This window comes from Glycine max, chromosome 6, assembly GCF_000004515.6.
Source record: "Glycine max cultivar Williams 82 chromosome 6, Glycine_max_v4.0, whole genome shotgun sequence".
Classification (NCBI taxonomy): Eukaryota; Viridiplantae; Streptophyta; class Magnoliopsida; order Fabales; family Fabaceae; genus Glycine; species Glycine max.
This window is the reverse complement of record NC_038242.2, coordinates 15356484-15374280: the sequence shown is the minus strand read 5'-3', so window position 1 is coordinate 15374280 and position 17797 is coordinate 15356484. Positions and strand designations below refer to the sequence as shown.

The following is a 17797-nucleotide window of genomic DNA, read 5'->3' as shown; positions in this document are numbered from 1 at the left end:
GATATGGGCTGGGTATATTGACTATCTGTATTGGGTTGGATATTTTATCCTTTGTAGTGGAATTATTGGAGGGTTTGTTTTGGTTGGGAGGCGACACTCTAAGTGTCATGTAATTATGTGTAATTCATCAGTACTTCTGGTACTGATCTGATATTATTAATAATATATATATATGTTTGCCTTCCAAAAAAAAAAAAGGTTGGAGGAAGACACAATGCTCAGGCAGTTGACTGAACTGGAAGTTTGCAAAAGAAAACAGCTGCAGGAATCTCTATGGATAGCTGCCCAAGCCCATGAATCGCTGCTAAAACAGAAATCTAGGTCTAGATGGATAAAGGAGGGCGATTGCAACACACGATACTTCCACATTAGGATGAATGCAAATAGAAACAGAAATTGCATTAAAGGAATACTCATTGATGGAGTATGGACAGATGACCCCCATAAGGTGAAGGAAGAAATCAGAAACTTCTTGTCCAAAAGATTTCAAGAATCAGATGCTCAAAGACCTAACATTGATGATATTAGCTTCAGAACTATAGATCAGCAACAGAATTCCTTGCTAGTGGCCCCATTTCAGGAGATAGAAATTCAGAATGCAGTGGGGGAGTGTGGGGGTGACAAGAGCCCAGGCCCGGATGACTTCAATTTTAGATTTATAAAACAGTTTTGGGATATACTAAAGCCTGATATCTTGCGATATATTCATGAGTTTCATGCTAATGGTGCCATTACCAGAGGATGCAATGCCTCCTTTATAGCTTTAATTCCTAAAAGATCAGAACCTCAGCATTTGGGTGATTACAGACCCATCTCATTAATTGGGTGCATGTACAAGATAGTGGCCAAACTGCTTGCGAACAGAATAAGAAAAATCATGCCAGCAATCATTGATGAAACACAATTTGCTTTCATTGAAGGGAGGCATTTACTGCAAAGTGTTCTTATTACCAATGAGGTAATAGATGAAGCTAGAAGAAGCCACAATCCTTGCCTTATATTTAAAGTAGATTTCGAGAAGGCATACGACACCGTATCTTGGGAATTTCTGTTGTACATGCTAAAGAGACTAGGATTTAATTCACAGTGGATCAAATGGATTGAAGGATGTATCAAATCTGCCTCAATGCCAGTTTTGGTAAATGGAAGTCCCACAAATGAGTTCCTCCCTCAAAGGGGCATTAGGCAAGGGGATCCGTTAGCACCATTTTTATTTAATGTAGTAGCGGAAGCTTTATCAGGGTTGATGAGAAGGACAATAGCAGAAAATCTGTATAAAGGCTATTCAGTGGGATCCAAAAATGTTAACATAAGCATTTTACAATATGCGGACGACACCATATTCTTTGGGGAAGCAAGTATGGAAAATGTGCTCAGGGCTTTTGAGTTAATCTCAGGCCTAAAAATCAACTACGCCAAGAGCTGCTTTGGAGCATTTGGGGTAAATGATCAGTGGAAGCTTGATGCGGCTAAATACTTGAACTGCAGTTTGCTAACTCTGCCTTTTGTGTATCTCGGCATACCTATTGGAGCCAATCCGAGGCAAAAACAAATGTGGAATACTATCATTCACAGATATGAGAGGAAATTGGCCAAATGGAAGCAAAGATATGTATCATTGGGGGGGGGGGGGGGAGAGTGACTCTAATTCAGGCTGCACTAACATCAATTCCAATTTATTTTTTGTCTTTTTTCAGGATTCCAGTATCAGTGCAGGAAGAATTAAAAAGGATTCAACGCAGATTTTTATGGGGCGGTGGAACAAACCATAAAAAGATTGCTTGGATTAAATGGGACCAAGTTTGCTTGCCAAAAGAAAAAGGAGGTCTGGGGATTAAGGATATTGACGCCTTTAATCTTGCATTACTTGGCAAGTGGAAATGGAACTTGATGCAAGAAAAGGGGGAACTATGGACCAGAGTTTTAGAGTTGAAATATGGTGGGTGGAGGAGTCTTCATGAGGCAGGGAGGGCAGCAAAGCAATCTGTGTGGTGGAGAGATTTAAAGCAATCATTCAATATTCCAAATCAGGGAGACATGATTCAAAGCAACATGAGATGGAAGGTGGTAGGCGGGGACAAAATAAGATTCTGGGAAGATAAGTGGAGCCAGCATCAGCAAACACTAGCACAGCGATACCCTAGATTGTATCAAATATCATCACAGCAGAATCAAACCATCAACAAGCTGGGACATCATAAAGATTCAGGTTGGGAGTGGCAATTCACTTGGAGACGGTCGATGTTTGATAATGTAATTGAAGCAACCATCAATTTCCTAAGGGAGATAGAAGGTATGGTTATTCAGCAGCATGGATCTGATGAGTGGGTATGGTTAGGAGATCAATCAGGGAATTATTCGACACGTAGCGCTTATAAGCTGATATGGGAGGCTACTGCAACAGGCCAGCAAGAGGAATGGTGTATGGAATTATGGAAGATAAAAATCCCTAGTAAGATTTCGGTGTTTGCTTGGAGGTTGTTAAAGGATAGACTACCAACAAAAAGGAATCTTCACAGGCGACAATTGCAGATTCAGGACATGCGTTGCCCTTTTTACAGAGATGCTGAGGAGGAGGTCTCCCATCTTTGTTTCCACTGCAGCAAGATCCAACCAATCTGGTGGGAATCAATATCTTGGCTGAATATTAAAAGCGCCTTTCCTCTCAGACCTGTACAGCATTTCCTTCAACATATCTCTATTCAGACAAAAGGAGTAAGGGGAAAGAGGTGGAGATATTGGTGGCTAGCGGTAACATGGGCTATTTGGAAGTTTAGAAATAGAATGTTGTTTTCAAATGCAGAATTTGATATTAATAGATTGTTTGATGAAGCTATTTTCTTGACCTGGACTTGGCTTAGACATTTTGAGAAAGACTTCTCAATTCATCTAAATCAATGGTCAAGCAACATTAGACAAGGCTTTTGTATATGTAATGGGTGATACAAATAGAACAAACTAGATGTTCTCCTAGTATCTAGAATACCATTTAGTGCTGGTGTCTAGATATAAGGACTGTATATCCCTCTTTTGTATCAGTACCTCTGGTACTGTTTAATCTTATATATATAATACATTATTATGTTGATACAAAAAAACAAGTGGTTGAAGCCATGACCCTATATTGAGCTTCTGTACTAGACCGGGCAACAACATTTTGTTTCTCTTCAAAGAGATTAGATTTTCTCCTATGAATACACAGTATCTAGTAGTAGAGCAAAAATGAGAGAGAGAGAGAGAAACAGGGTGAGAGAAAGAAACAGGGGGAGAGAGAGATACAGAGAGAGAGAGCGAAACAGAGAGAGAGAGCAAAACAGGGTGGAGAGTGAGGGAACCTGATAGCAGTGTGAAGACGAGAGAGGGCAGAAAACGGTTTAGAGAGAAGGAGCTTGAATCTAAGCTTGGCAGAGGGGACGGAAGATGGAGTCCAGAACAGCACGAGGCGGACAACGACGAGGATCACGATGGAGTCTGGCATGAAGTAAGGCACAAGAGGAAATGGAGGCTGGTAGAAAGCAGGGATCGAGTGGAAAGGAACAACTTCAAAAGTCGTGATAGAACGGTGACATGGCGCGACAAACACGATGTTACGACTTTTTATTTCTCTAGATTCCCTGAAGGGGTCAAGGAGGATGATCTTTGGAAGCTCTTTCAGAAATGGGGAAAAGTTTGGGAAGTCTTTATTCCCAAGTATAAGAACAAGGAAGGCCACAGATTCGGATTTGTCAGATTTAAAGAGGTGCAAGATGAACGGAGTTTGGAAATATAGCTCGATAACAACATATACATCGGAAACACGAAACTTTTTGTCAATAGGCCAAGGTATGACAGGGGGAGGATGAGTCGGGATAACAAGAGAAACATATTCACACAGAGGGTGGTGGTACCGCAGAAGGAGACGAAGCGTATATATCCTGCGGATAGGAAGAGATCCTACGTAGAGGTAGTTAGAGAGGAGAAGGAGGATGTAGGAGGTCTTTTTCGAAAGGGAGAACCCTCTAAAGGCTCTGCAAGGCCTATGCAGAGGACTGCGACTTTGTGCTCCCATCAGGAGACCAACGAATGGCTCCAGAAAGCATGGGTTGGAAGGCTTAAAAATAGAGGTATGTTCGAAAGGGTGGAAGAGGAGCTTCAATGGATGTTAGATGGTGAGGTGACTCCATGCTACTGGATTGATGACTGGATCTTTCTTCCATACCTGGATGATTCCAAGGCGGCAAAACTCATTCAAGAGGAGAAACAGACGGCTCTTCCCCAATCACTGAGCTTCAGAAATGGAGCCCGCAAATCCGACCAGACCATAGACTGACGTGGGTCCTGATATGGGGTTTGCCGCCGACGGTGTGGGCGCCGGAACATATAGAGAAGGTGACGAAAGACATTGGGGAGATGGTAGAGGTGGACGAGTACGTGGAGGACCGTAAGAGGATGGATGTTGCACGCATCCTAATTCGAACAAGCAGAAGACCACGTCTTCAGGAGGTGGTGCTGGCCACCATTGATGGGGTCGATTACCACCTGGACGTCATAGAAGAGTTGCCCGAAAAATACGCGCAGAGGAATAACTTTAGGGGTGAAGCTGGTTTCCCACCGTCCCCTTTCTCGACACAAGCAAACACCCCGTTTTCGGCCGGCGACAGCCCCCCAGTGAACCATTTCGATAACGTTACCCCGGCCGGTGGCTCTCCATTCTCGGCGACAGCTCCCCTTTCTCGGTTGCTCTCCTGAAGCAGTGACCAATGGATAATACCCAATGGTCAGAATCGCCCCGTCCGGTCCGTCACCGACAACGATGACGTGGACCAATCTCACGCGTATTGCCATCAGAAAAGAGCAAATGTCGGTCACGGTATGGTGCACGAACCAAGCAACGGTCTTTTTACCCAACATGGCAAACAATTAAATGCCATTGCTGAAAGTAAAAAAAAGAATAGCGCGCAAAAGGAAAGGGGGAGCGCCAGGGTCAAACAACACGAGTTGGACCAAAACAGAGACCTTTCGGAGGGTGTCCTTGGAAACAAATCTACATGCACCGAAAAGGAAAAGAGGGAGGATTTTTCTTCTGAGGCCCTGCTATCCCGCAATAAAGAAGAGCACGTTAAGGAGGTATCCTTCGTCAACACTTGCAACGGTCAGCTTCAACCAAATGAGCCTGAAGGTGTTTTGGGCCCTAAGCTTCTGGGCCCATCTGAATCTGTCACTAAGGTTTATGTTAGAAGAAAAGAGGGTTTGGTTAGTAAGAGACAGGCCCAATATCTTAAGAGTCCAACTGTGAACTCAGCTACGGGCTTAAACCCTGTCTGCATGTCATTAGATATTCCAGAGGAAGTGAAAAGGCAATATGCCCTGGTGAAAGACCTGGGATTGACCCATGGGGGTGATGCTTCGAAGGTCCAGCAGGTTATGAAGGATATGGACACCAGAGATAACAACATGGCTGTCGAGATGGGTTTTAAAAATCAGCAGCTATGATCATCCTTTCTTATAATTCAAGAGGTTTGGGGAGGGGTGTCAAATGGGCTGCCATTAGAAGGACCATTATAAAGAATAAGGTAGACATAGCTTGTTTTCAAGAAACCAAAAGAGAGAGCTTTAATAAAGGGATCTGTCAGGCAATTTGGGGGGACTCAGCAGCAGCTTGGGACTATGTTCCCTCAATTCAGGCCTCGGGGGGGTTGCTTTGCTTATGGAACAACTCTGTTTTTGAGGTGGACAATACAGTAAAAGGCTGTAATTATTTATTGCTGGAAGGGAAGTGTGTAGACATTAATCAAAGGATGTTTGTGGTTAACATTTACGCCCCATGTGACCTTGCTGGAAAGAGACTTCTTTGGGATGAATTGAAGCAATTGAGGACTTCTAAACCTCCTGGTATTTGGTGCTTCTTGGGGGACTTCAATAGTATTAGAAACCAAGAGGAGAGACACAGCTTATCCCAAAGTCGTGTTGATCCCTCCAGTATTTCAGATTTCAACACTTGGATATCTGAAATGGATTTGCAGGAAATAAAATGTGTCGGCAGTACCTATACCTGGATAAGACCTAATGCAAGGGTGAAAAGTAGACTTGATCGTTTTTTGGTATCTGAACAGTGGCTGCTATCCTGGCCTGATAGTTCTCATTTTACCCTCCCAAGGGATTTCTCTGATCACTGCCCAATAATATTGCAAATTAAGAAAGTGGATTGGGGACCTAAGCCTTTTCGGGTAGCAGATTGGTGGCTTCATCAAAAAGGGTATCAAAGACTGGTTAGACAGACTTGAAGTGCTGAGCATCATCCTGGATGGGGGGGAATTCTGCTTAAGAACAAGCTGAGAATGTTAAAATTGGCAATCAAACAGTGGAGTAAGGAGTATGGGAATATCAACTCTAAGGAGGTTCACAGAATTCAACAAAAATTAAATGAAGTAGAAGACATAGCATCTACCAGAATCCTGTCTGAAGATGAGATCAAAGTTAGGAAATCTCTTCAACAACAGCTGTGGGAAGTTTGTACTGCTTATGAATCTCTTCTATGGCAGAAATCTAGATCAAGATGGCTTCAAGAAGGGGACAGCAACTCAGCCTATTTCCATAAGGTAATAAATTCCAGGAGAAATTATAATTCTATTCAAGGTGTTCTCTCAGAAGGTGGATGGGTACAGCAACCTGAAGCAGTGAAGATTGAAGCTGTGAAATTCTTCCTAAACAGATTTACTGAACAAAATTACTCCAGACCAGTCCTTGATGGAGTTCAGTTTCCCTCCCTTTCTCATAGGCAGAGACAGGATCTAATTCTTCCTTTCACAGATGAGGAATTAAAGGAAGCTGTGTGGAGTTGTGGTGGAGACAAATGCCCTGGGCCCGACGGTTTTAACTTCAATTTTATTAAACATTTTTGGGGTGTGTTGAAACCAGAGTTTAGAAGATTCGTGGATGAGTTCCATGTCCATGGTTGCTTCCCTAGAGGCAGCAATGCTTCTTTCTTAGCTCTAATCCCTAAAATAAATCACCCACAGTCCTTCAATGACTATAGACCAATCTCTTTGATAGGATGCATGTACAAGGTGATTGCTAAGCTACTAGCAAACAGGTTAAGGAATATCATACCTGTCTTAATTGATGAAAGACAAACAGCTTTCATTAAAGATAGGCATATACTTCATGGTATCTTGGTTCTTAATGAGGTGGTTGAGGAAGCTGTTAGGAGTAAAAATCCAGCAATGATATTCAAGGTGGATTTTGAAAAAGCGTATGACACAGTTTCTTGGTCCTTCTTGGATTATATGCTGCATAGAATGGGTTTTTGTAACATTTGGAGAAAATGGATCTCAGCTTGCCTCCACTCAGCAACAATATCTGTTCTTGTTAATGGCAGTCCTACAAAGGAGTTCTGTCCATCTAGAGGGCTAAGACAAGGGGATCCTTTAGCCCCTCTGCTCTTTAATATAGTTGGGGAAGGTATTACAGGCCTCATGAGGGAAGCAGTCCGGAAACATCTATACAAAAGCTACAGGGTTGGAAAGCAAAAAGAACCCACAAATATTCTGCAGTATGCAGATGATACTGTTTTTGTGGGTGAGGCTAATTGGGACAATGTAGTGGCTTTGAAGGCTTTGCTGAGAGGATTTGAAATGGTATCAGGCTTGAAGATCAACTGTGCCAAGAGCCAGTTTGGGTATTCCTATAGGGGTTAAATCTTCAAACAGTCTTGTGTGGGAACCTCTAATCAAAAAATGTGAGGCTAAGCTGTCTAAGTGGGCTCAGAAAAACATATCAATGGGAGGGAAAATCACTCTTATTAACTCAGTTCTTAATGCTTTGCCAATATATCTGTTATCTTTCTTCAAGATCCCTCAAAAGGTAATAAACAGATTGGTGACCTTGCAGAGGAATTTTCTGTGGGGAGGAGACCAAGATAATAAGAAAATTCATTGGGTGAAATGGGACATTGTCTGTCTACCCAAGTCTGAGGGGGGCCTAGGGATAAAAGACATTGCAAAATTTAACACAGCTTTGTTGGGAAAGTGGATATGGGCTTTAGCTTCTGACCACCAACAGCTATGGGTTAGGATTATCAATTCAAAGTATGGGGGTTGGCCTGCCTTGCAGTCTGCTCATGTCCAAGGGAAGCATTCTGGTTGGTGGAGGGACCTAAGAAAGTTGTACCATCAGGCTGATCTGAGCATTTTCCAGCAATGCATGAGCTGGAAGGTGGGATGTGGGGATAAAGTAAATTTCTGGAAGGACAAGTGGATAGGGGAGGATTATAATCTCCAACAGAAATACAACCAGCTGTTTCTTATCAGTGAACAACAAGCTGATCTCATTTCAATGATGGGAAATTTCGACCAGGATAGATGGAGATGGAACTTCAATTGGCGGAGGAATCTTTTTGACTATGAAAGTGATCAAGCTGTGAATTTTATGGAGGAGATTAATTCCATTCATATTCAGAGATATGTTAAGGATGTCATGTTATGGAAAGCTGATCCTAGTGGTGTGTATACCACTAAATCTGCATATAAATTATTGATAACCCCTTCTACACCAGCCATGGATGGGAGAACCTCTCAATTAATATGGAAAATGAAAATTCCTCCAAAAGATGCAGTGCTCACTTGGAAGCTTTTAAGAGATAGACTCCCCACTAGAGCTAATCTCACAAGGAGAGGGGTGATCATTCAGGATAATGTCTGTCCTCTATGTGGTGAAGAACAAGAGGAGGGAGGGCATCTCTTTTTCAATTGCAAGAAGATAATAGGGCTTTGGTGGGAGTCCATGAGGTGGATCCAGGCCATGGGACCTCTCCCAGCTTCTCCACTGGACCATTTTATTCAGTTTTGTGATGGATTTGGAGCAGAGAAAAACCATAGTAACTGCTGTGGATGGTGGGTTGCTTTGACAAGTACCATATGGAAACACAGGAACTTTCTCATCTTCCAGGACAAACCATTTCAGCCGCAGAAGGTCATAGAAGATGCTATGTTCTTAGCTTGGTCTTGGTTAAACGCTAGACAAAAAGGACACAACATCAGTTTTAACCATTGGTCTTCCAATATCTCGGAATCCTTTGGTTAACCTGTATGGGGTAACCTTTTTAGTTGGGTTAGTTTGGGTTTTTGGAGGGCAGCACCATTGGTGCATTGTATTTTGTTTATCCAGTACCTCTTGTATTGTTTTTGCCTATAATATATATATATATATATATATTTCTGCCTTCCAAAAAAAAATCTAGTAGTAGAGCGCCAGCCTGTAGGAGAGCTTGCCCAGTCAGCATCACAGTACCTAGTAACATGGGTGTTTCCCTTGTCTTCATACAACAATCCTTGTTTTGGAGCCCTTTTAATGTACCTAAGAATGTGAATTACAACATTCCAGTGATTAGTGTGAGGAGCTTGGATAAATTGACTAACTACCCCAACTGCAAAAGATATGTCAGGTCCAGTGATTGTAAGATAAATGAGTTTCCCAACTAGTTTGCTATATCTCTCAAGATCATTGAAGGGTTCACCCTGTTTTGCCATCAACTTTTGATCTGGATCCATGTGACTGTCAACATGCTTACACTCAATCATGCATGTTTCTTTCAAGATATCCAAAGCATACTTTCTTTGAGAAATAACAATGCCTTTGTGTGATTGAGCCACCTCAATACTAAGAAAGTATTTTAGACACCCAAGGTCTTTGGTCTGAAAGTGGCTGAATAGGTGCTTTTTCAGCCAGCAAATTGTAGCAGCATCATTCCCTGTAATATGTCATCAACATAGACAATTAGATAAATACACTTTCCTGGAGAAGTGTGACAATAGAAAACCGAATGATTTGCTTCACTATGCTTCAATCCAAAAGCCTGTACAATTTGACTTACCTATATTCCCCCTGAGCAACAAACCCAAGAGATTGCTACATGTATATCTCTTCTTCCAGGTAACCATGTAAGAAAACATTTTTAATATCTAATTGATGGAGAGGCCAATGGCTAATGGCAACCATAACAAGGAATGGGCGGACCATGGTGAGTTTGGCCACTGGAGAAAAGGTATCACCATAATCAAGACCATATATCTTTGTCTATCCTTTTGCCACCAATTGAGCCTCAAGGTGATCAATTTCACCATTAGGTCCAACCTTAGTAGCATACACCCACCTGCAACCAACTGCCTTCTTTTCAAGAGGTAGGGGAACTAGTTCCCATGTGTCACTACTTTCAAGAGTCTGCATTTCAACAATCATGGCTTGTTGCCATCTAAGGTGATCAAGTGTTTCATGGATATTTTTAGGAATGATGAGATGCCATATGGATGAAATAAAGGAAAAATAAAGAGATTACCCGGTGATAACTCAAACAATTATAAATAGGATGGGAATATTGGTAGGTCAAATACCTTTCCTTAGAGCAATTGGCCACCTAGAGCCGTCATCAGTTGGAACCGTTGTATGTATAGCTGAAGGTGATGGACATGAAGCAGAGGACTCTCCATGTGACATATGACTAGATAACTTTGTCTCTGTGTGTGTCTCATATTGGTGAGTGGTGTGAGGTGATGAAGAAGGGCTGGTTGGAGAAGTGGCTTGACTTGTGTCCATAATAGGGATTTCATGAATTGGAGACAATAGTGGATCAAGTGATGGGATAGGTAAAACTTGTTGGACAAAATTGAAATCTTGCATTGAAGAAGAGAAAAAGGGAGTTTCTTCAAAGAAGGTGACATTTGCAGACATGTAGATGAGGTTCAACATAAGGTCATTCAGCAACAAGAAACTGATGTGTGGGAGTGGATTGGAGACCCAACAGGCTAATACTCAGCACACAACGCTTATAATATACTAAGGGAGGGATCATCAGTTGGAAGCCAAGAGGATTGCTTTGATAAATTATGGAGTTAAGGGTTCCAAGCAGAGTAACAGTCTTTGCATGGAGGCTAGTTAGAGATAGACTACCCACAAGGCAGAATCTGCAGTGGAGGCAAGTGTCATAGAAATGTCTTGTCCTTTTTGTAGAAACAAAGATGAGGATGCAGCTCATCTATTCCTTCATTGCAGCAGAATCCAACCTATTTGGTGGGAATCTATGTCATGGTTGAATTTAAAAGGCGCTGCCCCCCTCACCCCAAAACAGCACTTCCTCCAACATATGGATGTTCAAGCTCATGGTGTTAGGATCAACAGGTGGCAATGCTGGTGGCTGGCCTTAACATGGTCCATTTGGAAGCACAGGAACAGCATAGTGTTCTCCAATGATACTTTCAATGCCAATAAATTGTTTGAAGATGCAACTTTCACTCTTTGGACTTGGCTTAGGAGCTTTGAGAAAGGCTTCACAACCCACTTTAATCAATGGTCCAGTAGCATTAGACAGGGTTTTTTGTACTAGTAGAGGACAGACATTTTTGGCCACTATATGTAAATTTCATCCATATCCATACCATGGTTCTCCCTCAGACTATGTATGTCTGATTGTGGAACCATTTGTATGGTTCTCATATGGCTGTAATACAGTACCACTGGTACTCTCTTTCATATATATAATATATTATCTTTGCTGAAAAAAAAACAATAGGGTTATAATAACCTATTTTCTAACAGATAGATATTATGAGAGCTCAACCTCTTAATTGGTCAAAGTCTGGTATGATACTGGAATTCCCTTCTCCATTCATCATATGACAGCTGTCTTATGTTGCAGTCATTCAACTTTCTTCTAACAAACTTGCTTTTAGCATGTTCTCGGGAGTGAGCACTTTTGTACTTTTTCCAGCTTCTTCTCTTTGCACCTCCTTTCATATGCATGCAGCTGATCACTTGTGTAGCCTTTCTCTTCAGCCTATCTTTTACCCCACTAGCATAAACACGTGCTATAGTTCTATTGAGTTCTCAATTTCCTGGCTAAGAAAAGTTTGTTTTTGATATACAGCCACGCATGGCATCTGCATCCACGCTAGTGGCCATGTTGGATGGTCTCTCTTCCATTTTCCTGCAAGTAGCTGAATATAAGGAATCTAATAAATTTGGATCTTTTATGGCACTTTCAAGCTCCCTTGGGAAGATTTTAATGGAACTCCATAGAGGTATCTAAAACATTTGAAGTATCTTATTGAATAAATTGTTGTTTACAGACATCTGTTATGGTGCTTTTGATTTATTCATTTATTTTCTTAATTTTGCACTTTTGGTCTTTTTTCTCTGATGTAGGTCTTCTTTACCTAATAGAGCATGAAGCTCACAGTAAATTGCTGACTTTGTTATTCAAGATTCTCAGACTTTTGATACTATCTACACCGTATGTTACTTTGCTTTCAGTATTATCCTATGTGTTCGTTGTAGCTGTAATTGTAATGCTAAGTTTTCCCTATATTTTTCTCCTCTTATAAATTAGTACAATATTCTCTGTTTTGGTTATTGTTTGTCATAGTGCAAATATGGTTTCATGGTTGGAGCCAGTAATATTATTTTTTTCATTTGAAATACCTTGAGGTTGGATAGAATAGGTTCTCACTGATACAAATGTTACTTGTGGGAACCCCAATCATCAAAAGTTTGGCAAACTGAGGAACTTTCATTTATAATCGAACAGCTATCTAATGGATATATTGACATCATAATTCACAACCATAATGAACCATTTTATAAGTGAGGGTATTATTGAAAGCTGAAACAATTGAAAATGATACTATGTCTGGTACAAAAATCATGCAATTATGAACTTATGAAGTTCAAAAGGATGATTAAGCGATGTAGTAGATGGCAAACAACTTTATCATAGATTAATATTTATATCTAATTGTTAGGAACCAAGAATTGAAATGAGAAAGAAAAGAAAGAATTTTATTGACTAGTAAGAAAAGTGTTGTGATAAATCGTATTTGACATAGAGATATAACTATACAAAGAATAACTGGCAAAAAGAAGAATCTCTATTAATGAGAAAAGAATGAAACTACAAAGAAGAGTTCTCTATGAATTCTTTACCTCTCAAAGTGTTCTCTATTAATGTGAAAAGAACGAAACTAAATTATAATGGAAGGTTTGTGTTGCTTGTTTGCTAGTATAAATAAGCAGAGAAATTGTAACAATATCATTCAGAGAAAACATAAGGATACAAATCCTTTAGAGAACACTTTGTGAGAGGTAAAGAATTCATAGAGAATTCTTCTTTGTTGTTTCATTCTTTTCTCATTAATAAAGATTCTTCTTTTTGCTGGTTATCCTTTGTATAGTTAAATTTCTACATCAAATATGATTTATCACAACAAAAAGAACAGAAAATAGGAGAGAAAACTCTCCTCCAAGGGTTTCCCATTCACAAAGGATTTCTCCTTTCACAAAGAGCTAATGCTCAATCTACAAATGATAAGATCCCTCTCTCTCCTATCCTTCTGTTCCTATTTATATCTAATAAACCTCTCTAACTAACTAACCCCTTAACTAACTAATCAATATCCTAACATATGTGGATTGGGGACCTAAACCCTTCCGTGTTCTTGACTGCTGGCTCAAGGACAAGTCTTTCTCGAAAATGGTTCACGATTGCTGGTCACAGTTGCATCTAGGGGGGTGGGGAGGTCATGTTCTAAAAGAGAAGATCAAGCGGCTTAAAGTAAGAATGAGATCCTGGAACACTGAGCAGTTCGGTGACACATTCAAGAAGGTCCAGAACCTACAGTTCGAATTGAATAAGCTGGAAACTGATATTGCTGACAGGCAATTAACTGATCAAGAGAATATGCAAAGGAAACAACTGCAACAGGACCTTTGGGCAGCAGCACAATCATATGAATCACTAGTGAGGCAGAAAGCAAGGTCAAAATGGATCAGAGAGGGGGATTGTAACTCCCGGTACTTCCACTTGGTGATTAACTATAATCGTAGACACAACGCTGTGAACGGATTGACTATTGATGGCTCCTGGGTTGATGAACCAGCTAGAGTAAAAGAGGAGATTTACAGGTTCTTTCAACAGAGATTCCAGGACCCCCACCAATGCAGACCACAGCTGAATGGGATTAGCTTTAATACTGTCGGACAGCAGGAACGTCAGCTGCTGGTGGAAAGTTTCAAGGAGGATGAAATAAGGAGGGCGGTTTGGGACTGTGGAGGTGAGAAAAGTCCAGGCCCGGATGGACTTAATTTCAAATTTATCAAGCATTTCTGGCAACTTTTGAAACCGGACTTTCTTCGCTTCCTCGATGAATTTCATACAAATGGGGTCTTTCCAAAGGGAAGCAATGCCTCTTTTATCTCCCTAATTCCAAAGGTGCCCGAGCCTCAGAGCCTTAATGACTTTAGACCCATCTCTCTCATTGGCTGTACCTATAAGATTGTGGCTAAGTTGCTGTCAAACAGGCTGAAGAAAGTAATGCCAAGTATAATAGATGAAAGGCAGTCTGCTTTCATACAAGGTAGGCAGCTGCTGCATAGTGTGATTACTGTTAATGAAGTGGTAGAGGAGGCAAAAAGGGGTCGCAAACCATGCTTGGTGTTCAAAGTTGATTTCGAAAGGGCTTATGACTCCGTTTCGTGGGATTACCTACTACATATGCTGCGCAGAATGGGCTTCTGCAGTAAGTGGATCCAATGGATTCATGGCTGCCTCAAGTCTGCTTCTATTTCGGTTTTGGTAAACGGAAGTCCTACCTCTGAATTTTCTCCGCAAAGAGGCCTACGACAAGGCGACCCTCTAGCTCCTTTGCTGTTTAATATCGCAGCGGAAGGCCTAACCGGACTCATGAGAGAAGCAGTTAATAAGAATCATTTCTCTGAAGTTCTAGTAGGAAAAGACAGCGTCCCAGTTAGCATTCTTCAATATGCTGATGACACCATCTTTGTTGGCAAGGCAACTATGCAAAATGTTGTCACCATCAAATCCATTCTGAGGGGATTCGAGTTGGCGTCTGGTCTTAAAATCAATTTCGCGAAAAGCTGTTTTGGTGCAGTGGGAAAAACTGAACAATGGACTAGAGAGGCTGCTGAACTGTTGAACTGCAGAATCCTCCCCATGCCTTTCAAATATTTGGGAATCCCCATTGGGGCAAACCCAAGGCGGAGTGAGCTGTGGGATCCGATACTTCGGAAGTGCGAGAGGAAGTTAGCTAGATGGAAACAACGCCATTTATCCTTTGGGGGGAGAGTGACCCTAATTCAGTCTACCCTTTCTTCGATCCCCATTTATTTTCTCTCTTTTTTCAAGTTACCAGCAAAAGTAGCAGATAAACTCATTGGAATCCAGCGCAGGTTTTTATGGGGAGGGGGATCGGAGCAAAAGAAAATAGCTTGGGTTAAGTGGGAAACTGTTTGCCTCTCAAAACAAAATGGGGGCCTGGGCATAAAAGACATAAGAACCTTCAACAAAGCTCTTCTTGGAAAGTGGAGATGGGATTTGTTTCATAAACATAAGGAGCTGTGGGCCAGAATACTTGCTTCTAAATATGGCGGATGGAGATCATTGGTTGATGCTAAAAGGGTCAGCAACGAGTCAGTGTGGTGGCAGGATTTGTTGGCAGTGACCCATGACCAACAATTCAATAATATACTTAACGAGGGAACAATGTGGAGGGTGGGGTGTGGGGACAAAATCCGTTTATGGGAGGATCGCTGGACTGGCAGTGGGCAACCACTAATGCTGAAATATCCCAGGCTATATCAGATATCCAGTCAGCAACAAAAGTTAATTCTGCAAATGGGGACCTTCATACAGTCAGCCTGGGAATGGAATCTTTTGTGGAGAAGGCCCCTATTTGACAACGAGGTAGCATCGGCTGTTGGGTTTTTAGAAGACATATCTCACATCACATTACAGCAACACGAAGCAGATAGTTGGACATGGAAACATGAGTCCAATGGTTATTATTCTTCTAGGAGTGCCTACAGACTGCTACAAGGGATTTCAGATGTGGCAGGCATGGATGATATATTCAAGGACTTATGGAAGCTGAAGATACCGACTAAAGCCACGATCTTTGCGTGGAGGTTAATTCGAGATCGATTGCCGACTAAGTCTAATCTACGGAGAAGGCAAATAGATACAAGTGACAGCCTATGTCCTTTCTGCAGTATTAAGGATGAAACTGCATCTCATCTCTTTTTTGAATGCAGCAAAATACAGCATCTGTGGTGGGAATCCCAATCATGGATAGGGACTTCGGGGGCATACCCTATAAATCCTAGGCACCATTTTTTGCAGCACAACATTGGGATGAAAGGTGGGAAGATATACAAGAGGTGGAAGTGCTGGTGGGTTGCTCTAAATTGGTCCATCTGGCAGCAGAGGAATAAGGTTATTTTTATGAACGCCCCATTCAATGGTAGTAAGCTGTTGGAAGATGCACTATTTGTGGCATGGACATGGTTCAGAGCAATGGAGGAAAACTTTACAATACATTTCAACTTTTGGTCAAGCAATCTTCCAGCTGGTTTTCAGTAAACTAGGATGACACCAGCTGTGGTTCTGTAATCGTTGTAGCTTTATAGTAGGCTAGTAATCTCCTATCAGTCTGTACTCAGCCTGATATGAGGATTTATTAGCTTTACTTACATACTCTTGTATCTATAGTACCTCTGGTACTTTTTCATATATCAATATATATTATTTTTGCTGACCAAAAAAAAAAAATATCCTAACTGTAGTAACTAAGTTATTAATAGGCTAACCATGTTAACTATCTTTCCCTTCTCCTTATATCCTAACACTAATCATATCCACGTATTGTTTACATAGATTTTGAGCAAAAGGTTTTTTTTTTTTTTTTCTGTTGATGATTTTATTCAAAATACAGTTTTACAAATTAACAGTAAGCTATGTGCTGGTAATAGAGCAGGTAGGGATGAAAAAATTTCTCCTTGTGGCAGAACTTTATGGTGTAGGCTACCTAAATTTAAGGGTTCTACTATAAATACATTACCTAATTACATAGGTGTAAGAATGGTAATCAGAGAGACAGAGGATGATAGAGAGAACTGAAAAGTGTATTCTAAAGATTGTACAAGTGAGCTCTATGTGTAGAGCACATTGGCACAATACAGATCAGTACAAGAGACTATTTGTCTAACAAACTAACGGAGTCTTAACTAACTCTTCAACTGACAGCTGTCATAAGAAAGCTCTTATCTTATACTCTAACAATGGGATATGTTTTACCTCTTAATTATCTAATGAAAACAAATCCAATGACTATCATGTCTTGTCTAGTATGTGTTAACTAAAACAAACTCACATAGACCCAATATTTGATGTAGTATGGGATAAGTAGATCAATTTTCCCACTAATCACTGGTCTGTCCCTATTTATTTCAAGGTGTTGAGAATCAAACTATTTAATGCATAGATTTATTAGGATCTGATTTGAGAGTGAGAGTGAGAGAGAAAATGAAAAAGATAAAGCTGATATTATTGCTCCGTCAGAAAAACTCAATGAGTTAGATACAACAAAGGTATTTAAAGAGTTTTGACTTGAGAAAATAACCACAACTAACTCTAACTAACTTCTAACAGAATGTAAACTAACTCTAACTACCTTTAACTAACTTCTAACAGAATGTAACTACTTGGGTGCAGTTTAGTGAAAACTAACCGCCCTTACAACATATACACTGTTGTCTAATACTAGATGGGTGCAGTTAGTAAGAGCTAACAACCCTTACAATTATGAAACAAAACTGTTTACAGAGTTATGTATTTACATACTCCAATAATGACGGTGAGGCTGAAGAAGACAGACGTGAACACTGGTAGCAAATGGAGGAAAACACGCAACTTGGAGGTGGCAACCAAGAACGTTGAGGAATGCTTAGAAGCAGTTTGCAAATAATCAGTCTTGTT

At 40.8% G+C, this 17797-nt stretch overlaps 1 protein-coding gene across 3 annotated transcripts in view; it reads left to right on the top strand.

Annotated features, from left to right (window-relative positions):
• LOC100778359 (HEAT repeat-containing protein 6) overlaps window positions 1–17797 on the top strand; it is a 91648-nt gene that overhangs the window by 9751 nt on the left and 64100 nt on the right. For all 3 annotated transcript variants that reach the window (XM_006581858.3, XM_041016580.1, XM_041016579.1), the window contains exons 10-11: window positions 11897–12050; window positions 12175–12262. In XM_006581858.3, coding sequence (XP_006581921.1) covers window positions 11897–12050; window positions 12175–12262 — 242 coding nt within the window. The remainder of the gene's footprint in view (window positions 1–11896; window positions 12051–12174; window positions 12263–17797) is intronic.